At 49.3% G+C, this 19,916-nt stretch overlaps 2 protein-coding genes and 1 long non-coding RNA gene across 8 annotated transcripts; 2 read left to right on the top strand and 1 right to left on the bottom strand.

Annotated features, from left to right (window-relative positions):
* Positions 1-2,172: 2,172 nt before the first annotated feature.
* LOC148776626 (uncharacterized) lies at positions 2,173-7,563 on the bottom strand. Its single transcript, XR_016038294.1, has 2 exons — positions 4,336-7,563; positions 2,173-3,554 (listed from the first exon to the last, which is right to left on the bottom strand). It is a non-coding gene; the product is annotated as an uncharacterized LOC148776626 (long non-coding RNA).
* Positions 7,564-7,799: 236 nt separating this feature from the next.
* On the top strand, positions 7,800-18,478 carry DCAF11 (DDB1 and CUL4 associated factor 11). 6 transcript variants are annotated; one of them, XM_088839985.1, is made up of 16 exons: positions 7,800-8,076; positions 8,665-8,899; positions 9,780-9,907; positions 10,132-10,259; positions 10,534-10,598; positions 10,911-11,011; positions 11,249-11,395; positions 11,602-11,656; positions 12,014-12,082; positions 12,419-12,476; positions 12,575-12,760; positions 13,119-13,272; positions 13,678-13,830; positions 14,644-14,750; positions 14,841-15,000; positions 18,461-18,478. In XM_088839985.1, the coding sequence occupies exons 2-15, from the start codon at positions 8,745-8,747 to the stop codon at positions 14,973-14,975; spliced, it is 1,641 nt and encodes a 546-aa protein (XP_088696111.1). In that variant the 5' UTR covers positions 7,800-8,076; positions 8,665-8,744; the 3' UTR covers positions 14,976-15,000; positions 18,461-18,478. The 6 variants fall into 6 exon arrangements, with proteins under 6 accessions (XP_088696111.1, XP_055291826.1, XP_055291822.1 ...); XM_055435851.2 differs by lacking the exon at positions 18,461-18,478 and adding an exon at positions 16,120-16,349 and having other exon boundaries at positions 8,720-8,899; XM_055435847.2 differs by lacking the exon at positions 18,461-18,478 and adding an exon at positions 16,120-16,349 and having other exon boundaries at positions 8,693-8,899.
* Positions 16,496-19,506, top strand: FITM1 (fat storage inducing transmembrane protein 1). Its single transcript, XM_055435853.2, has 2 exons — positions 16,496-18,513; positions 18,869-19,506. The coding sequence occupies exons 1-2, from the start codon at positions 18,248-18,250 to the stop codon at positions 19,479-19,481; spliced, it is 879 nt and encodes a 292-aa protein (XP_055291828.1). The 5' UTR covers positions 16,496-18,247; the 3' UTR covers positions 19,482-19,506.
* Positions 19,507-19,916: the final 410 nt, after the last annotated feature.

The following is a 19,916-nucleotide window of genomic DNA, read 5'->3' as shown; positions in this document are numbered from 1 at the left end:
TCATACTGTATCTTTGTCATATTAGTTCATGCAAGGCTTTCTCTACTATTTGTCTAATAATAAGCCTGGGTATTTTTATACTTTTTAAATGCAGAATTTAAACATATTGTTTTTGCATCCACCACATGTCACCAGAACTACCACCTTTTTGAAACCTAAAAATGTAACTTGCACAATTTCCCACAGCATAATAATAGAAGACTACATCATTTTAATGGCTACCTGGCATTTTTGTGTCTACCATATGAACCATAATTTATTTAACCAATCATATCCTGTAGCAGTGTGCTTGGATCTATTTTGTTTCCAGTGTTTTACTACAATCCATAATTGCTCTGCTGAACATAAACATTTATGCTAGACTTGGCATGTAGACTAGGGCTAGCTTCCTCGAAGTGACACTACTGGGTCATGAGAAACGGAGTCTGATTGGTAGAGACCACGCATCCCCCAGACAAGAAATTCTGGGAAGGTGCAGGGAAGAGAAACGAGTAAGGACTTTATGGCCATATTTGCTTGACAGAAGTAACAAAAAAATGACAAGGGGACAGATCGCAGCACTTCTAAGAGTAAAAAAGAGCCAAGCAGGCTTGGAAGTTTGTATTTGAAACAAACACTAACGAACCAGTTGTAGGTTCCTAAGAACTAAAGGCTATTAGAGAAGAATACTTCCAGAGATCAACTAACTGGGAGAGGTGTGAAACAATGAAAGTTTGATGTTGGGTAATGACTCTGAAAACCATAGGACTTTAAAAACTGAATTTAAAGGGCAAAGAGAAGGGAAAGGTCATTTTGGAAAAGGATTCCAAATTTTCCAGGCTGGACAACCCAGAAACCACAGAATCCTAAGATTCTCTGATGGTGACTCAAGACCGTGAAGGAACTAGAACAAATAATCTCACAATTTGTATGGAAATACAAAAAACCTTGAATAGCCAAAGCAATCTTGAGGAAGAATGGAACTGGGGGAATTAACCTGCCGGACTTCAGGCTCTACTACAAAGCACACAGTCATCAAGACAGTATGGTACTGGCATAAAGACAGAAATATAGATCAATGGAACAAAACAGAAAGCCCAGAGATAAATCCACACACCTATGGACACCTTATCTTTGACAAAGGAGGCAAGAATATAAAATGGAGAAAAGACAGTCTCTTTAACAAGTGGTGCTGGGAAAACTGGTCAGCCACTTGTAAAAGAATGAAACTAGAACACTTCCTAACACCATACACCAAAATAAACTCAAAATGGATTAGAGAGCTAAATGTAAGACCAGAAACTATAAAACTCCTAGAGGAGAACGTAGGCAAAACACTCTCTGACATAAGTCACAGCAGGATCCTCCAAGACCCACCTCCCAGAATATTGGAAATAAAAGTAAAAATAAACAAATGGGACCTAATTAAAATCAAAAGCTTCTGCACAGCAAAGGAAACTATAAGCAAGATGAAAAGACAGCCTTCAGAATGGGAGAAAATAACAGCAAATGAAGCAACTGATAAAGGATTAATCTCCAAAATATATAAGCAGCTCCTGCAGCTCAATTCCAGAAAAATAAATGACCCAATCAAAAAATGGGCCAAAGAACTAAACAGACATTTCTCCAAAGAAGACATAAAGATGGCGAACAAACACATGAAAAAATGCTCAACATCCCTCATAATCAGAGAAATGCAAATCAAAACCACAATGAGATACCATTTCACACCAGTCAGAATGGCTGCTATCCAAAAGTCTACATGCAATAAATGCTGGAGAGGGTGTGGAGAGAAGGGAACCCTCTTACACTGTTGGTGGGAATGCAAACTAGTACAGCCACTATGGAGAACAGTGTGGAGATTGCTCAAAAAACTGGAAATAGAACTGCCATATGATCCAGCAATCGCACTCCTGGGCATACACACCGAGGAAACCAGAATTGGAAGAGACACATGTACTCCAATGTTCACTGCAGCATTGTTTATAATAGCCAGGACATGGAAGCAACCTAGATGTCCATCTGCAGACGAATGGATAAGAAAGCTTTGGTACATATACACAATGGTGTATTACTCAGCCATTAAAAAGAATGCATTTGAACCAGTTCTAATGAGGTGGATGAAACTAGAGCCTATTATACAGAGTGAAGTAAGCCAGAAAGAAAAACACCAATACAATATACTAACACATATATATTTCCACAGTTTATTGTGATCCACACAAAGGCTTTGGCATAGTCAATGAAGCAGAAATAGATGTTTTTCTGAAACTCTCTTGCTTTCTCCATGATCCAGCAGATGTTGGCAATTTGATCTCTGGTGCCTCTGCCTTTTCTAAAACCTGCTTCAACATCTGGGAGGTCACGGTTCACATATTGCTGAAGCCTGGCTTGGAGAATTTTGAGCATGACTTTACTAGCATGTGAGATGAGTGCAATTGTGCGGTAGTTTGAGAATTCTTTGGCATTGCCTTTCTTTGGGATTGGAATGAAGACTGACCTTTTCCAGTCCTGTGGCCACTGCTGAGTTTTCCAAATTTGCTGGCATATTGAGTGCAGCACTTTCACAGCATCATCTTTCAAGATTTGAAATAGCTCAACTGGAATTCCATCACCTCCACTAGTTTTGTTCGTAGCGATGCTTTCTAAGGCCCACTTGACTTCACATTCCAAGATGTCTGGCTCTAGGTCAGTGATCACGTTATTGTGACTATCTTGGTCGTGAAGATTTTTTTGGACAGTTCTGTGTATTCTTGCCACCTCTTCTTAATATCTTCTGCTCCTGTTAGGTCCATACTATTTCTGTCCTTTATTGAGCCCATCTTTGCATGAAATGTTCCCTTGGAATCTCTAATTTTCTTGAAGAGATCTCGTTTTTCCTATTCTGTTGTTTTCTTCTATTTCTTTGCATTGATCACTGAGGAAGGCTTTCTTATCTCTCCTAGCTATTCTTTGGAACTCTGCATTCAGATGCTTATATCTTTCCTTTTCTCCTTTGCTTTTTGCTTCTCTTCTTTTCACAGCTATTTGTAAGGCCTCCTCAGACAGCCATTTTGCTTTTTTGCATTTCTTTTCCATGGGGATGGTGTTGGTCCCTGTCTCCTGTACAATGTCACGAACCTCCGTCCAGAGTTCCTCAGGCACTCTATCTATCAGATCTAGTCCCTTAAATCTATTTCTCACTTCCACTGTATAGTCATAAGGGATTTGATTTAGGTCATATCTGAATGGTCAAGAGGTTTTCCCTACTTTCTTCAATTTAAGTCTGAATTTGGCAATAAGGAGTTCATGATCTGAGCCACAGTCAGCTCCTGGTCTTGTTTTTGCTAACTGTATAGAGCTTCTCCATCTTTGGCTGCAAAGAATATAATCAATCTGATTTCGGTGTTGACCATCTGGTGATGTCCATGTGTAGAGTCTTCTCTTGTGTTGTTGGAAGAGGGTGTTTGCTATGACCAGTGCGTTCTCTTGGCAAAACTCTATTAGCCTTTGCCCTGCTTCATTCCGTGCTCCAAGGCCAAATTTGCCTGTTACTCCAGGTGTTTCTTGATTTCCTACTTTTGCATTCCAGTCCCCTATAATGAAAAGGACATTTTTTGGGGGTGTTAGTTCTAAAAGGTCTTGTAGGTCTTCATAGAACCGATTAACTTCGGCTTCTTCAGTGTTACTGGTTGGGGCATAGGCCTGGATTACTGTAATATTGAATGGTTTGCCTTGGAAACGAACAGAAATCATTCTGTCGTTTTTAAGACTGCATCCAAGTACTGCATTTTGGACTCTTGTTGACCATGATGGCTACTCCATTTCTTCTAAGGGATTCCTGCCCACAGTAGTAGATATAATGGTCATCTGAGTTAAATTCACCCATTCCAGTCCATTTTAATTCACTGATTCCTAGAATGTCTATGTTCACTCTTGCCATCTCCTGTTTGACCACTTCCAATTTGCCTTGATTCATGGACCTAACATTCCAGGTTCCTATGCAATATTGCTCTTTACAGCACTGGACCTTGCTTCTATCACTGGTCACATCTACAACTGGGTATTGGTTTTGCTTTTGCTCCTTCCCTTTATTCCTTCTAGAGTTATTTCTCCACTGATCTCCAGTAGCATACTGGGCACCTACCGACCTGGGGAATTCCTCATTCAGTAGCCTATCATTTTGCCCTTTGTTACTGTTCATGGGGTTCTCAAGGCAAGTATACTGAAGTGGTTTGCCATTCCCTTCTCCAGTGGACCACATTTGGCTGTGGTCCATGTGATCAGATCGACTAGTTTCCTGTGATTATGATTTCAGTGTGTCTGCCCTCTGATGCCCCCTCGCAATATCTACCATCTTATTTGGGTTTCTCTTACCTTGGGCATGGGCTATCTCTTCACAGCTGCTCCAAGAAAGTGCAGCCGCTGCACCTTACCTTGGATGAGGGGTATCTCCTCAACAGGAAGCAACAGTCAGAACTATACATGGAACAACAGACTGGATTACATCAAGGCTGTATATTGTCACCTTGCTTATTTAACTTATATGCAGAGTACATCATGAGGAACGCTGGGCTGGAAGAAGCACAAGCTGGAATCAAGATTGCTGGGAGAAATATCAATAACCTCAGATATGCAGATGACACTACCCTTATAGCAGAAAGTGAAGAGGAACTAAAAAGCCTCTTGATGAGAGTGAAAGGTTGGCTTGAGACTCAACATTCAGAAAACTAAGATCATGGCATCTGGTCCCATCACTTCATGGGAAATAGATGGGGAAACAGTGGAAATAGTGTCAGACTTTTATTTTGGGGGGCGATAAAATCACTGCAGATGCTGATTGCAGCCATGAAATTAAAAGACGCTTACTGCTTGGAAGGAAAGTTATGACCAACCTTGACAGTATATTAAAAAGTAGATATTACTTTGCCAACAAAGGTCCGTGTAGTCAAGGCTATGGTTTTTCCCGTGGTCATGTATGGATGTGAGAGTTGGACTGTGAAGAAAGCTGAGCGCCGAAGAAATTGGTGCTTTTGAACTGTGGTGCTGGAGAAGACTCTTGACAGTCCCTTGGACTGCAAGGAGATCCAACCAGTCCATTCATTCTAAAGGAGATCAATCCTGGGTGTTCACTGGAAGGACTGATGCTAAAGCTGAAACTGCAATACTTTGGCCACCTCATGCGACGAGTTGACTCACTGGAAAAGACTCTGATGCTGGGAAAGGTTGGGGGCGCAAGGAGAAGGGGACGACGGAGAATGAGATGGCTGGATGGCATCACCGACTCTGTGGACATGAGTTTGAGTGAACTCCGGGAGTTGGTGATGGACAGGGAGGCCTGGTGTGCTGTGCTTCATGGGGTCACGGAGAGTCGGACACGACTGAGCAACTGAACTGAACTGACCGCATATATATGGAATTTAGAAAGATGCAAATGATAACCCTGTATACGAGACAGCAAAAGAGACACAGATGTATAAAACAGTCTTTGGGACTCTGTGGGAGAGGGTGAGGGTGGGATGGTTTGGGAGAATGGCATTGAAACACGTATATTATCATATGTGAAATGAATTGCCAGTTCAGGGTCAATGCATGTTACAGGATGCTCGGGGCTGGTATGCAGGGATGACCCAGAGGGAGGATAAGGGGAGGAGGGATGTGGGAGGGCGGTTCGGGAGGGGGGACTCATGTACACCCGGGGCGGATTAATGTCAATGTATGGCAAAACCAACCAATATAATATTGTAAAATAGTTCAGTTCAGTTCAGTTCAGTCACTCAGTCGTGTCCGACTCTCCGCGACCCCATGAATCACAGCACGCCAGGCCTCCCTGTCCATCACCAACTCCCGGAGTTCACTCAAACTCATGTCCACAGAGTCGGTGATGCCATCCAGCCATCTCATTCTCTGTCGTCCCCTTCTCCTCCCGCCCCCAACCTTTCCCAGCATCAGAGTCTTTTCCAGTGAGTCAACTTGTCACATGAGGTGGCCAAAGTATTGCAGTTTCAGCTTTAGCATCAGTCCTTCCAATGAACACCCAGGATTGATCTCCTTTAGAATGGACTGGGTGGATCTCCTTGCAGTACACGGGACTCCCAAGAGTCTTCTCCAACACCACAGTTAGCCTCCAATAAAAATTAAAAAAAAAAAAAGATATACTAGGACAGGGGAAAGACCTTTCCCAGTCTTCTTTGATTCTGTTCTTATCCTTAAATAATATTAAAATATGAAACAACAACAACAAAAAAAAAAAACAGACCATGAAGAAGGGAATGGCATTTCATGGACAGAGAAGCCTGGCAGGCTACAGTCCATGGGGTCACAGAAGGTAGTACACGACTGAGCAACTAACACTTTCGCTTATATTATTTTAGAATTTATTTATTTATAAATATATATATAAGATTTATTGAGACAATAAACACTATAGGGCAGATAGTAAGTAACCTGGCAATAGGAGATGGCTGACTGGCAGAACAGGCTACTTAATTAGTAGATCCCAGAGCAAGAGGAAAATTGTGGGGCACTTGTTCAAAAAATTTTTTAAGCATTTCAAAGGGTGATAGCAGAATATTAAACCAAGTGTGGGCCCAAGAAGCCGACTCTGGTGATTAGGTGATAAGCACCGATCTGGCGACCTAGAAACCAGGAGGCATCGCCCAAAGGACTAACCACACCCTCGCCCTCCCAGGGAGAATGAGCCCAGGGAAACTAAGGGTCCCCACTCCCCTACCTGCCCTGAGGCGGCACTGGGAGGGGGACAGATGACAACACTTCTAAGAGAGTGCTATCTGGGATCGCTGAGGTGCACCTCGGACCCCGCATCCACGCGCCCGGCACGGACAATCAACACTCCCCGCACAGACACACACACCCCACCCCAGCAAGGGCAAGGATCCCAAAGTACACAAGTCGCGGCCTTGGACTTGGCCGAGTTACTCATAAACCCGGAAGAGGAGGTAGGAGGCGCCGCTCGCCAGGACTGGCCTGGGGCTGAGAGGCACCCGAAGGACAGAAGCTCTAAGGAAAGTCCGCAAATCCCTGCGGGCCCAGGGGGCGACTGAGGAAGACAGACAAAAAGTAAAGGCCAAAGGAGGCCCGCGACTGTGTTACGGAACGTCAGCAAAGACTGACAGGGGTCACCTAAAAAGCTGCCAAAGCTGCTAACAGGAGGTCTGCTGCTGCTAAGTCACTACAGTCGTGTCCGACTCTGTGTGACCCCATAGACGGAAGCCCACCAGGCTCCCCCGTCGCTGGGATTCTCCCGGCAAGAACACTGGAGTGGGTTGCCATTTCCTTCTCCAATGTGTGAAAGTGAAAAGTGAAAGCGAAGTCGCTCAGTCGTGTCCGACCCTTAGCGACCCCACGGACTGCAGCCAACCAGGCTGCTCCATCCATGGGATTTTCTAGGCAAGAGTACTGGAGTGGCTTGCCATTGCCTTCTCCAACAGGAGGTCTAGAAACGGCAAACCCTACAAGAACAAGGCTTCCGGAAGCTAAGCCCGGAAGGGAGGGTGTGAGGGCCTGTGACGTGAACACGTCCCAAAGGCGCGGGCACCCCTTAGGGCAGGGACGGCAGTAGCTGCAGGCGGCGCAGAGAGAAAGGCTGGAGCCAAAAGGGCAAAAGGGGAGGAAAGAGGAGGCCCTTAGAGGTCGTCTGAAAAGTGCGAAGTCAAATTAACCCAAGGGACAGACAGCAAATCGTATCCCTTGCTAAGACACCTCGCGGAAGCACTCCAACGTCTTTTGTAAGCCCCGCCCCTCGCCCATCTAGTCTAGTTCCGCGGTCTCATATTCAGGAAGCAGCCGGTTGCCTACATACTCCTCCCACAGGGAGCGGTCGCCCCTACTGGGTCGCGCGCTTTCTCCTCCCCTCAACCCCCTCGCGCACTTTCTCCCGCCCGTCTGTCAATCACCGCGCTCAGCTGTCCAGTAAGCTGGCCAAGAGGGCTGGGCCGTGAGGGATGTCGCGTGACGTCCGTAATCCGCCGGTCGCGGAGCGGGGAGATGCGTGACGAAGGCGGCGCGTGACGGAGAAGCGGTTAGCCGACGCTGCGGCGGCAGTCTGTGTAAACAAGGCCTCGCGGCCGCTGCTGGTCCTGCGACTGCTTCTCGCTGGTGGGTGGTCTCGCGCGTGGCGGTAACCGCAAGCTATGTGGGAGGTGCTTCTCGGCTTCCTCCCTGCCTGCCCCCGCTTAGCGTACACACCCCCGGAACACCACGTGGGCGTGAGGCAAGGAAGGGGGGTGTTAGGCCGAATTTTAACCTCATTGGTTGTTGCTGCCACCGGCTTTCGCAAGGGAGTGCTCTAATTGGCCGGTAAGGGGGGCGTCGAGGGGGTCTCTGAGCTCTGAGGTTTCTGATTGGCTAGATGGGGTAAGCTAATGAGGCGCCTTTCCTTCCGCGAGGGGTTTTGATTGGTTCGCCAGAGAGGTTACCTGGGAATCCACCCCCACCCCAGGGACTTTGATAGGTGAGTTTGAGGTGGTAAACTGAGAAATTCCTGTTCAAAGGATTTTCACTAGTGAGCTAGGGTCACGCCCTAGGTTTCACTCTGCTTATTTTGCTTCACAGGATTGGGAAAGGTTTGTGTTCCCGAAGCCTTGGGAGTTGTTACAGGCTGAGGAGAAGGGATCTCAATACCTAGGAAGGGTCGCCCTCCTAGAGATAGCTACTATCGATCTCAGGAAATTCTGGTGTTTCTAGAGCAGGCTTTGCTTTCACCAAACCCAAGGAGGTGACAGGAGGAGTCCCCACACAGGACTTAAGGATGCTGTGACCAGAAGATGGGATCACGGAACAGTAGCAGCGCAGGAACTGGGTCCGGAGACCCCTCCGAGGGCTTGCCCCGAAGAGGGGCTGGCCTGCGCAGGAGTGAGGAGGAGGAAGAGGAGGATGAAGATGTGGATCTGGCCCAGGTACTGGCCTATCTCCTACGCAGGTAACTTACCCCTTGGTGTGTCCCCACCAGGCGCCACCACAGTCCTTTCATACCAGCTCCCGTCAGGGAAGTTACAGAGAATAGGGAATGGGATCAGCCCAGGACAGCTATTCTGTTTGAGCAGAACAACCTTCCCTGCTGGACACTGGCAGCACTCCGCTAGCCGGGGTTGACAGGATGATTTGCTCTTGTGTTGAGGGGACTATTCAAGGGAGTCTAGCTATGACTACACACATGTAACTTATTTTCCAAGTAAGTAAAAGAAAAGAGGGAGGGGTGTCCTGGTGGGAAGGAAGTGCTATGAGGGTTGAAGAAAAGAGTTGGGGAAGTGGGTGTTGAATTTAAGTGAAGTCATTGACACATGATATGAGGCCACATCGATTTACTTGAAAAACAAGTTTAAATTAGCCTAACTCTAATCCTGTTCCTGAAGAAAGAATGCGTTGAGGGAAGTGACCACCAGGAATTGACTGGAAAGGGGGTGCAACTGGCTTTGGTTCTTAGCTATGGCTCCTTGAGGGAGAAGACAGGCTTTGGAATCCCTTCAGAAAACCATGTCCTATGCTAAACTCCTTGGGCAGAGACTCAGAAGGAAATGCTCTCAGAATTTTTAACTCTCTGGGAAGTCAACTCAGTAGATCAGTCCACATCCATGCAATGCTGAGGTTTTCTACTCCTCTTGTAAGAGTGAAAATTAGCTTCCTGGTGTGTCTTATAGGATACAATAACAGCCAGGGTCTAGTCAGCCTCAAACCTCAACATGGGGACAGTACAGGGGTTTGAGGACAAGGTGGTCTAGGAACTACATAACCATTGACTTAATTTGGTGGTCTGGGGAAGGGATCCTCCCCTTTATCATGGGGGGGGGGTCTCTCCACAGAGGCCAAGTGAGGTTGGTGCAGGGAGGAGGTGCAGCAAATTTGCAGCTCATCCAGGCCCTCTCGGACTCAGAGGAAGAGCATGACAGTGCCTGGGATGGTCGTCTTGGAGACCGATACAATCCACCGGGTAAGAGGAAAGGCAGACAGAGACCCTAACATCAAAGGATTTCCACTTTAAAAAAAATTAATTTTGGCAAAAACTGAAAGAAAAAGATGAGATAATTCAGGGAATGAGGGAGTCTTTGCAGCCCTAGTATATTGAGCCACATTGAGAAGGCTGAGCACAGCCTTGCTAACTGTCCGCTGGGGCTGGAAAAGACCTAGGATGAAACTTCTCTTTGGTGCTCACAGTGGATGCAACCCCTGACACCCGGGAGCTGGAATGCAGTGAGATCAAGACACAAGTGGAATTGGCTACGGGGCGACTGGGGCTTAGGCGGGCAGCCCGGGAGCTCAGCTTTCCGCAAATGCTGCACCAGGTAGGCCTCTCCTCATCCAGCCAGTCTGGCAGCAGGCCTATCAGTGAAGCCAGAAGCCACAATCCCAGAGAAGAGGGAAGTAAACTTTCCAAGGAAGCCTCAAGTGCTGGAGCTGGCGAGCTCTCAACCAGCCTGAGTGGGCATTTGGTGGGACATATTACTGTGTGCTGTGTTTGTTCCTGTAGCAATAGCAGTATTTTTGGAGGAGGGGGCTTGGTGTGGCTGAGGTGGCCCTCTGTTTCCGCTAGCAATATTCCCCAATCCCTTCCTTTAGAGAGAACGGGGCCTGTGCCACCAGGGAAGCTTCTCCCTTGGAGAACGGTCTCGAGTGATGTCTCAGTGAGTATGGGGCTTGGTGGAGAGATTCCAAGGGCCAGATAAGTCTAAACTTTCTTAAACTTTGAAGGGATGAGTGTGAAAGGATTCTCAGGGATATTAAAGTTAGGTTATGTGGGGTTGAGGCTTTGAGAGTGAGCAAAGTGGAAAAATATAGCAATTGAGAGGATGATAGAATTAATCAAAGACAAAGGCTTATACCCAAAGCCGGGAAGAATGCCCTTGTACTCACATCCAGCTCTGTTAGGATGCTGCTAACTGGGACAGGAACCATCCTGAAGTCCTCTTACCCTCACTTTCTTTTTGCTTCCCCAGCTTCTTGCCCAACGATCTGGGCTTCACCGATACCTACTCTCAGAAGGCTTTCTGTGGCATCTATAGCAAAGATGGTCAAATCTTCATGTCTGCCTGTCAAGGTACCATACCCTAGTCCTACCAACTGCCTTAGAACAAGAGATGTTCCCTCTGACTGATGCTAGGAAGCCCCAGCTCCAGGGAGCTCAGACCCTGGCTTAAGGATGCTTAGCTAGAACGCATGTTTTGTCCCATGATCAAGGGAAGATTCCACAGATCAGTGGTGAGTGAGAGAGTTCTGATCTAGGGAGGATTCCAGGAGGCTGTTTTCTAATTCTGCCTGATTACCACTCACACAGACCAGACAATCCGACTATATGACTGCCGGTATGGCCGCTTTAGTAAATTCAAGAGCATCAAAGCCCGGGATGTCGGCTGGAGCGTCTTGGATGTGGCCTTCACCCCCGATGGGAACCATTTCCTTTACTCCAGCTGGTCTGATTACAGTGAGTGTGCCCCAGACCTCCCTGGTCTCTCCAGCTGGGGACCTGAGGTCTCCAAACACCCATCTCCTCCATGCCATGACTCCATGCCTTTTCCTGGACAAATTACTCCCCAGGTCCAACTTCCTTCCCATTTGTTCTATCTCTTCCCTGGCTCTACCCTCCTTACCTCAGCCCTGAAAGATTCTTGTTTCTCTTGCTTCTCTTAGTTCATATCTGCAACATCTACGGGGAGGGAGACACACACACTGCCCTGGATCTAAGGTACTGGCTTCCCTTCCTGGTCAGACTCATCAGAAATTACTCAAGAAAGGCTCTCTAGGAGCACATCTCTTGAACTGGAACTCCTGCTTAGAGGGGAAAGTAAACTGGTTGCAAGTTTCTCTGTGTGGACTCCTGGGAGGGAACCATCCAGCCCGTCAGCCAAAGGACCAGGATCAAATAAATGGCTACAGGATTCTTCCTGGTTCCTCACTGAGGTGCCCCACATTCTGGCCTGTGTGCTGGCGGGATTTCTTTTCCCCTCAGCAGTGTGCCTCACGGCCCTCATCACATTCCATGTGGATTAACCAGGGCTAAAGGGAAGGTCACTTAATTCAGCTCCTCCTTGTCTCTTTTCAGGCCAGATGAACGTCGCTTTGCTGTGTTCTCCATCGCCGTCTCCTCAGATGGACGAGAAGTGCTAGGAGGGTGAGTGTTTGTGGGGATGCCGCCAGAACTTAATGAGATAGAAATTCTCCCAGAAACGGGCTCTACCATTACAGAGTCTACAGCAGATACCCGTACCCAGGCAGCTGTGGAGAACAACCAAGGCTTCTCCAGGGCCAAGATTTATGAGTGGCTTCACTTCTCAGGCACCATTTCCCCAGCACAGGATGCACAGCTAACTCTTCTCCCATCGCCTATATAAGAAGACACAAGGGCTTGCCCCTTAGCGGGACTTTGAGACACAGTGTCTCCAGAGCACACGTAGCATGGGTCCTCTCGGTCCTGGCTCCAGAGCCCTCTTTATCCCCTCCCCTTCAGGGCCAATGATGGCTGCCTGTACGTCTTTGATCGAGAACAGAACCGGCGGACCCTTCAGGTATTGCTCCTGAGATTTCAAGCCTCTGCCTCCTGGTACTTGGCTTATTGGAAGACCTAGAAAGAGGTTGTAAACATCTTGGCCCCTTTCTCCCCTAGATTGAGTCCCATGAGGATGATGTGAATGCGGTGGCCTTTGCTGACATCAGCTCCCAAATCCTGTTCTCGGGGGGTGATGATGCCATCTGCAAAGTGTGGGATCGACGCACCATGAGGGAAGATGACCCCAAGCCTGTGGGCGCACTTGCCGGACACCAGGACGGCATCACTTTCATTGACAGTAAGGTAGGTGCAGAGGCAGGACCGCACGGCCAGGCAACTGAGTTGTGGTATCAAAGCAAACAGGTGTGGCAACTCGCCAAGCTCCTCCTTTAGCCACGGTTTGCAAGATCGGCACCATTCCACAAGGAGCAGGGCTTTCTGTACAAAAAAAGTAGAAGACAATCTGATCCAAGGTAGAACAGGAGCCTGCCAGTGTGCTGGACAAAGGGGAAACCTCGCCAGGGTGTGTGGCCCGTGGTAGGAAACCAATGGCGAGGCCCACCTGGGGAAAGACAGAGGCAACCAAAGATCAGCCCATGTTCATACCCCTCAACTGAGAGAGGGGAGCACTGATCCTCCTTATCCATCCTGGGATTCACAGGGTGATGCCCGATATCTCATCTCCAACTCCAAAGACCAGACCATCAAGCTCTGGGATATCCGACGTTTTTCTAGCCGGGAAGGCATGGAAGCCTCTCGCCAGGCTGCCACACAGCAAAACTGGGACTACCGCTGGCAGCAGGTGCCCAAAAAAGGTGAGAGCGGAAGTAGACCTGAGATCTGGAGAGTGAAGAGTGAGGAGTGGTAGTTAAAATATTTAACCTATGGTAAGGCCCAGCATGGGCATGGTGGATGGAGCTGGGACCCCTCTCCTGACTCCTCCTTGCCAGGCATTAACTCTTTGTTTGCTGAACCATGGGAAGGTCAGAGGTTACCAATATGGGAACTGGGGATCACTCGCTCCAAGCCAGTGGATACCAAAGTACTGCAGCATCTTGACAATCAGCAGAGCCATACTGGCATATATCAGCTGACTGTTTGGTGGGGAGACACCAGTTGGGGATTGGAAAGATGATTGTGAGCATCAGTGTTTGTTGAGGACTGGTAATACAGGAGAATTCAGACTCCCTAAGCCAGGGTTTGCCCTGATCCCTCCCCAGCCTGGCGGAAGCTGAAGCTCCCAGGGGACAGCTCCTTGATGACCTACCGGGGCCACGGGGTGCTGCACACCCTCATCCGTTGCCGATTCTCCCCAACCCACAGCACTGGCCAGCAGTTCATCTACAGTGGCTGCTCCACTGGCAAAGTGGTCGGTAAGGACAGTGTCAGACCAGGGGGGTCTCGGGAAGGGCAGGAATGTTCCCCTGGCATTCTACCTGTAACCACCAGTGAGCACCTTAAGAAATCCAGTGAGAACTATAACGAAATTTCATTTAGCCTGAAGTGGGGTGGCTTAAACAGAGAAAAAGAAAACATTCTATTCATTAGCATTTTAAATTAAGCAAGGAACACAGAATTCTAGTCAGTAAATATACTAGATCACCAAAAATATACACGGTTCTGTTTTTTAATCAGTCAGGGAAGAGATTACAGATGAAAGGTAGGAGGGAACAGAGACAGAAAGAATGACACAAAAAGCAGCAAGTCGTAAAAGGTGTACAGCCACTGAAGCAGGAGGAATGCATGAAAAGAAACACAGACACAGATGGATGGCGCCTGAGACAGAGCCCAAGATAGACCTAGGGAGGCGCCGAGATGAAGGCCATCCGGGGAGAGAGAACGGTGTGCCTGAATCCAGAAGAGGAACAGCAGGTCCACACGTCTATGGAGACAGGCCCGTGTTTGTGGTGTCTCCCATATCTTGTGAGCTTTCCAAAAAATTGCTGCTTTAAGGCCACATTTCATTTTCTTAACTGTCGACTCTGTAACATTTAGCTAAGGGCCAGAGATACCCAAGCTCTGCTAGATCATACTCTCAACCTGAGGTAGGGAAAAGAAACTAACAGCATCCCCAGATGTGCGCTTTGTTCCTCTGGGAAGGTGGGAAGCTGCCTGAGAGGCAGGGAAAGATGAAGGATGGCTGGAAGGTCTGGCTGCCCTTCTCCACTCTGGCCTTCCCTGGACAGTGTACGACCTCCTCAGTGGCCACATCGTGAAGAAGCTGACCAGCCACAAGGCCTGTGTGCGTGACGTCAGCTGGCACCCCTTTGAGGAGAAGATTGTCAGCAGTTCGGTGAGGATGCTAGAGTGAGGGTGGCCGGTGTGTGTCTGGGACCGGGTGAGGGCAGCGTCGCCTGACTGCTTGCCCTCTTCTGCCCTGCAGTGGGATGGGAATCTGCGTCTGTGGCAGTACCGCCAGGCTGAGTACTTCCAGGATGACGTGCCAGAGTTGGAGGAGTACCCCAGCACCCCTGCCCCAATGTCCCACCCATCTACAGCCTTTTCTTCGCTCCAGTAGATCTGACCTCCAGGCCCAGTCATGGGTGAGCCTCTTCACCAGCTCTCCACATTCTCCTCCCTTTCTCCCCTATGGGGGATCTTTGGGGACTCACTGGCACTGGCTGGGGAGAAACAGAAGCCCAGGCTTTGGGCCCCTAGCTGACCCCTGGGAGATCCTCCCCTTGGGGTAGTGTGGTCCTCTCACATGCTCACACCCAATCATCTTGGACCTCTGTCTCTGGCCAGGGTCTGGCAGGACTGCCATTATCTGATCAGCAGGAGAACTGTCCTGAGTGTTTTTAATCATGTTTGAATGTTAAGTGTTAGCTCCTAGAGTAGATGCCTGGGGCCAGGTCTGAACTGTGCCATCAGCAAGGCCCATTGCCCAGGCCTTCACATTGAGGATTAGAGTGGTCAGTCAGAGGGCCAGGAGTGCTGGCCTTTGTTCCAGAGGTCCTAATGGCTAGAGCTCTAGCCCCTCAGGGAGAGGGGGATGGATAAGCACCCTCCCACGTTGGGAATTATGTCTTCTCTCTCATGCATCTGGGTCTTTGGGGTGCGCAGGCTATGGTGTGAGAGGCTCCGTGTGGCCCCTCACAGGGCAGGTCCTGCCCCTCCCAGAATGTGCCCTCATGCCAGAAGCCAGCAGCTTCACGGAGGGCTGTTGAAGCAGGACTCCTTTGTCCTATCACTGGCTTTGGGTCCCTCAATAAACTCTGTGGGAACCTGGCTCAGCATCCGTCTGTCTCTCTCTTTATCCTGTTGCAGATCTTTTATCCTCTCACTTTAAGAAAGTGGTTTCAACAAAGCTTTCAGATATGCTCCTCTGTTAGAGAAATCACTGCTTTGATGCAGTGATTTCTGCATCAAAGATGCAGAAGATGAAGGGGAATACCAAAATCATTTGTTAACTGAGCTTTGCAACAGGAAGTCCCTCACCGACCTCAGAAACTTCTCAGCAAATGGAAATTGAGATAATAGGAAATAAACCCATTTTAGATGAGAATCCGGAACACCCACATCACCTCTGCCCTGGAACTGGTCCAGTCTATGGAAAGAAGTAGCCCAGAGCCAGAGATCACCTGGTGGGCACTGATGGCAGGCACCATCTGGGCACTTCACACTCAGGACCTCACCCCTTCTCACAGCACCCTTTTTTCCAGGTGAAGAAATGGAGGCATGCAGAGGTCAGCCACCAGGCCTCAGGGCAGACCCATGGTGTGGACAATAGGGGAGCAGCTTGGCCTGGCCTTCACCATTATCTCTAAGGCAGTTCTGGAACCAGAATGCACACCTCCAAGGGGTCTTAGAGACACAGCAAGGGTTAAGAGATGTACCTGTTCAACAGCAAAACACGTTTAAAAGAATAAATTGTCCAGATGCTTGGCCTCCAGGTGATCTCTTTCCTCCAGTTGACCCGCCTGCATGAAACCATCACACGGATCTTCCCTACTGGCTCCTTTCATCCCCCCTCTGCCTCTTCGCCCAGGAGGGACTCCCTGTTGCAAAGCTTAGTTAACAAATGATACCTATCTCTACCCCCTAACACCCAGAGATGCCACCCATCTCACCCAGAACTGTTTTACCTACAGGATGCTAGAAGGAGATGCCAACTAAAATGATTAGTGTCCTCAAATCCTCATTTAATCAAGGCCCCAAGGGCCATCTATTCTCATTAAGAGATGCATTTCCAATACAATCTTATTGTATTATTATCAAACTCTGTGAAAGGTTTGTTGTACAAATAATATATTTTGTGCTACTAACAATTTTGAAATTTGTACTAATTTATAAGGAAATTCAATACAGAAGAAAAAAATTCAACTTATGGTCACAGGAAATGTATAAAAATTGTTTCAAATCATCTACTCTTTTTTTTGGCAGAGAGTTATGTATGATCAATGAAAGATTTTCAGGCATAAAAACATTAGGATAAATTCTGTAGGGAGAGTAGAATGGAAATATAATTTCTGACTGTTAAGATCTTGTCACATTTTTAAAATGAAAAATGGTGAGGTATATAATCACTACTGTTGTGAAAGTGTTAGTCACGTGGTCGTCTCCAACTCTCTGTAACCCCATGGACTGTACCCCACCAGGCTCCTCTGTCCATGGGGTTCTCCAGGCAAGAACATGGAGTGGGTAGCCATTTCCTTCTCTAGGGGATCTTCCCGACCCAGAGATCAAACCCTGGTCTCCTTTGTTGTAGGCAGATTCTTTACTGTCTGAGCCACCAGGGAAAGAGTTATATAGATAGCTTTATTTTTGAAAAGTAAGTATATATAATACACTAGATATTTTGTCCTTTGCAATTATTTACAATTACAATGAAAAATTCTGTGTCAGCTTAAAAATGTATGAGTGCTTCTGGAGGTCTTCAGGTATAGAGTCCCTGAGCATGTGCCATGTCGAGGTACGGGCAGGGGAATCCGGAAGGATCCTAATTGGTTAATCCATCTTGGTCAGTTTGCAGATGATGGCACTGAGGACCAAGGAGGGTTAGTTTATTTTCTCCAAGTCACAGAGTTGGGCCAGAACCCAGGTACCCTTTCTTGCTCATTCCTTTCACTACTTCATGAACCTCCACAAAGGTAGCCCCTGAAATCCCATTTCTCAAATCTCATTTTGAGAAATGAGAAGACAAGTAGGGATCTCAAAACAGTTACTGAATGAATAAGGGACTTCCCTTGGGTACGTTGCTCAGCGCCCTAAGGCTCCGGCCCCAGTGGTCAGGCTCGGAGGCCACACTCTATGTGTGGTCAAGCCCCACGGTAACTGAGGGGCACAGCCCCAAGGATCTGATGGACTCCAGGCTGCGGATTTTCCTCCCAGGGTCTCTTCCACCCTCTATCATGTGGGAGTGAACTTGATCTTTGGGGCTCTGAGAGTCCAACATGTGTGGGGTGGGGGGGACTTTGGCTGACCAAATAGGGACAGACAGACCCAAGAAAGCTGTGGACAAAAACAGCCCTGAACCACAGAAGTGGCCCTGAAACATGAACATGGTTTGAGCTAGAGACATAGGACCTAAAGTCAAGGGACACAGGACTAACAGGGAAGGAACAAGGCCGTTGTCAAGAAACACACCCAAAGTGAGAACCCTGCTGATGTGGCAACCCTCAGCCCTGGCCCCTCACTGCCCCCCGCCCCTCTCCCCCGCCTGCCAGCTGCCAACAGGGCTCTGCCCTGTGTCTGCCACACCTGTCACTGCCTGTCCTTGTCCGGGGGGGCCCCATCAGCCCCTCCTCAGCTGCTCAGCAGAGCAAGCAGTTAGCGGGGAGGGGAGGGAACATGGAGCGGGGGCCGGTGGTGGGGGCAGGGCGGGGGGCCGGGGCCCGGATCCGGGCCCTGCTGGGCGGCCTGGTCAGGGTGCTACTCTGGGTGGCCTCTGCCTTGCTGTACTTTGGAAGCGAACAGGCTGCCCGCCTCCTGGGCAGCCCCTGCTTACGGCGCCTCTACCATGCCTGGTTGGCAGCAGTGGTCATCTTTGGGCCCCTTCTGCAGTTCCATGTCAACCCTCGGACCATCTTCGCCAGCCACGGCAACTTCTTCAACATGTGAGTCCACTCAAGCCTGGGGGCGCTGGCTGCCTGGGCTCAGGGATCCCGGCTCCCTCCAGGTTTCTGTCCTCCTGCCAGTGTGAGACACTAAAAATAGACTAGGAGGTTGAGGAGAAAGTCAGAGGGGGGAGGGGAACAGAGCTGTGGGGGTACAGGAGCAGGGCCGAAGAGGAATCGTGGACCCTGGAAGACTGAATGGACCTCCAAGGAGACGGCCACGTTCAAGTGGCTGTGGGAAAAGGCGGGTAGAGGGCACAGAAAACAACAGGGGGGTGATAAGTGTGACTGGAGACAGCTAGGATGGGAACACACAGTGAGCGATGGGGCTGAGGGTCCTCTTTTCTGCCCACAGAAAGTTTGTGAATTCGGCGTGGGGCTGGACCTGCACCTTCCTGGGGGGCTTTGTGCTGCTGGTGGTCTTCCTGGCTACACGGCGCGTGGCAGTGACTGCCCGGCACCTGAGCCGGCTAGTGGTGGGGGCAGCCGTGTGGCGGGGGGCCGGCCGGGCCTTCCTGCTCATCGAGGACCTGACCGGCTCCTGCTTCGAGCCTCTGCCCCAGGGCCTGCTGCTCCACGAGCTGCCGGATCGCCGCAGCTGCCTGGCAGCTGGCCACCAGTGGCGGGGCTACACGGTCTCCTCCCACACCTTCCTGCTCACCTTCTGCTGCCTGCTCATGGCCGAGGAAGCAGCAGTGTTCGCCAAGTATCTGGCCCATGGGCTGCCTGCCGGCGCACCCCTGCGCCTTGTCTTCCTGCTCAACGTGCTGCTGCTGGGCCTCTGGAACTTCTTGCTGCTCTGCACCGTGATCTATTTCCACCAGTATACTCACAAGGTGGTGGGGGCCGCGGTGGGTACCTTTGCCTGGTACCTCACCTATGGCAGCTGGTATCATCAGCCCTGGTCTCCAGGGAGCCCCGGCCATGGGCTCTTCCCTCGCCCCCACTCCAGCCACAAGCATAACTGAAAGGAATAAAGTCACATCAGACCTAGCTCTGGCTCTGCTCATCACTGGGTTGGCAGGACCTGTAAAGGGTGGGTAGGGTAAGAAGAGAGTATAATAATCGCCAGGGTTCCCCAGTCATTCCTTGCTGTCACTGACCTTGAATGTCCTTATGCTTGACCCCTATCCCTCCCATTGTCCCTTCAGTCTCCTGGTCTCTGCAGATGTCAAGCTATCTGGGGCTCTTATGTCAAAGACTGGCACTGCCAGGGCAGGTAACAGTGTCCTCAGGGACGGGCAGCATTCCCACTAAGCAGATGCTCCATCCCCAGCTTGGCTGATTTGTTTTTCCTGCCTCCAGCACTGAATCCCCCCTCACCATCCTCAGGGGCCTTTCTATCTGGGCACCCTACTCAGCTACCCTTTCTACCCTGTCTTTCCAAAGAGGGTCTATTTGTG

This window comes from Moschus berezovskii, chromosome 9 (genome assembly GCF_049115385.1).
Source record: "Moschus berezovskii isolate FMDL1 chromosome 9, NW_MosBer_1.0, whole genome shotgun sequence".
In the NCBI taxonomy this organism is placed as follows: Eukaryota; Metazoa; Chordata; class Mammalia; order Artiodactyla; family Moschidae; genus Moschus; species Moschus berezovskii.
This window is presented reverse-complemented; position numbering and strand designations above follow the sequence as displayed.

What these genes read in the sequence shown, in the direction of transcription:
- DCAF11 (XM_088839985.1), top strand. Translation starts at nt 8,745, where the DNA reads ATGGGATCACGGAACAGTAGCAGCGCAGGAACTGGGTCCGGAGACCCC. An exon ending in AGACCGATACAATCCACCGG is followed by an intron (nt 9,908 to 10,131) that starts GTAAGAGGAAAG and finishes TGGTGCTCACAG; the next exon opens with TGGATGCAACCCCTGACACC. An exon ending in CTTCATGTCTGCCTGTCAAG is followed by an intron (nt 11,012 to 11,248) that starts GTACCATACCCT and finishes CCACTCACACAG; the next exon opens with ACCAGACAATCCGACTATAT.
- FITM1 (XM_055435853.2), top strand. Translation starts at nt 18,248, where the DNA reads ATGGAGCGGGGGCCGGTGGTGGGGGCAGGGCGGGGGGCCGGGGCCCGG. An exon ending in CACGGCAACTTCTTCAACAT is followed by an intron (nt 18,514 to 18,868) that starts GTGAGTCCACTC and finishes TTCTGCCCACAG; the next exon opens with AAAGTTTGTGAATTCGGCGT.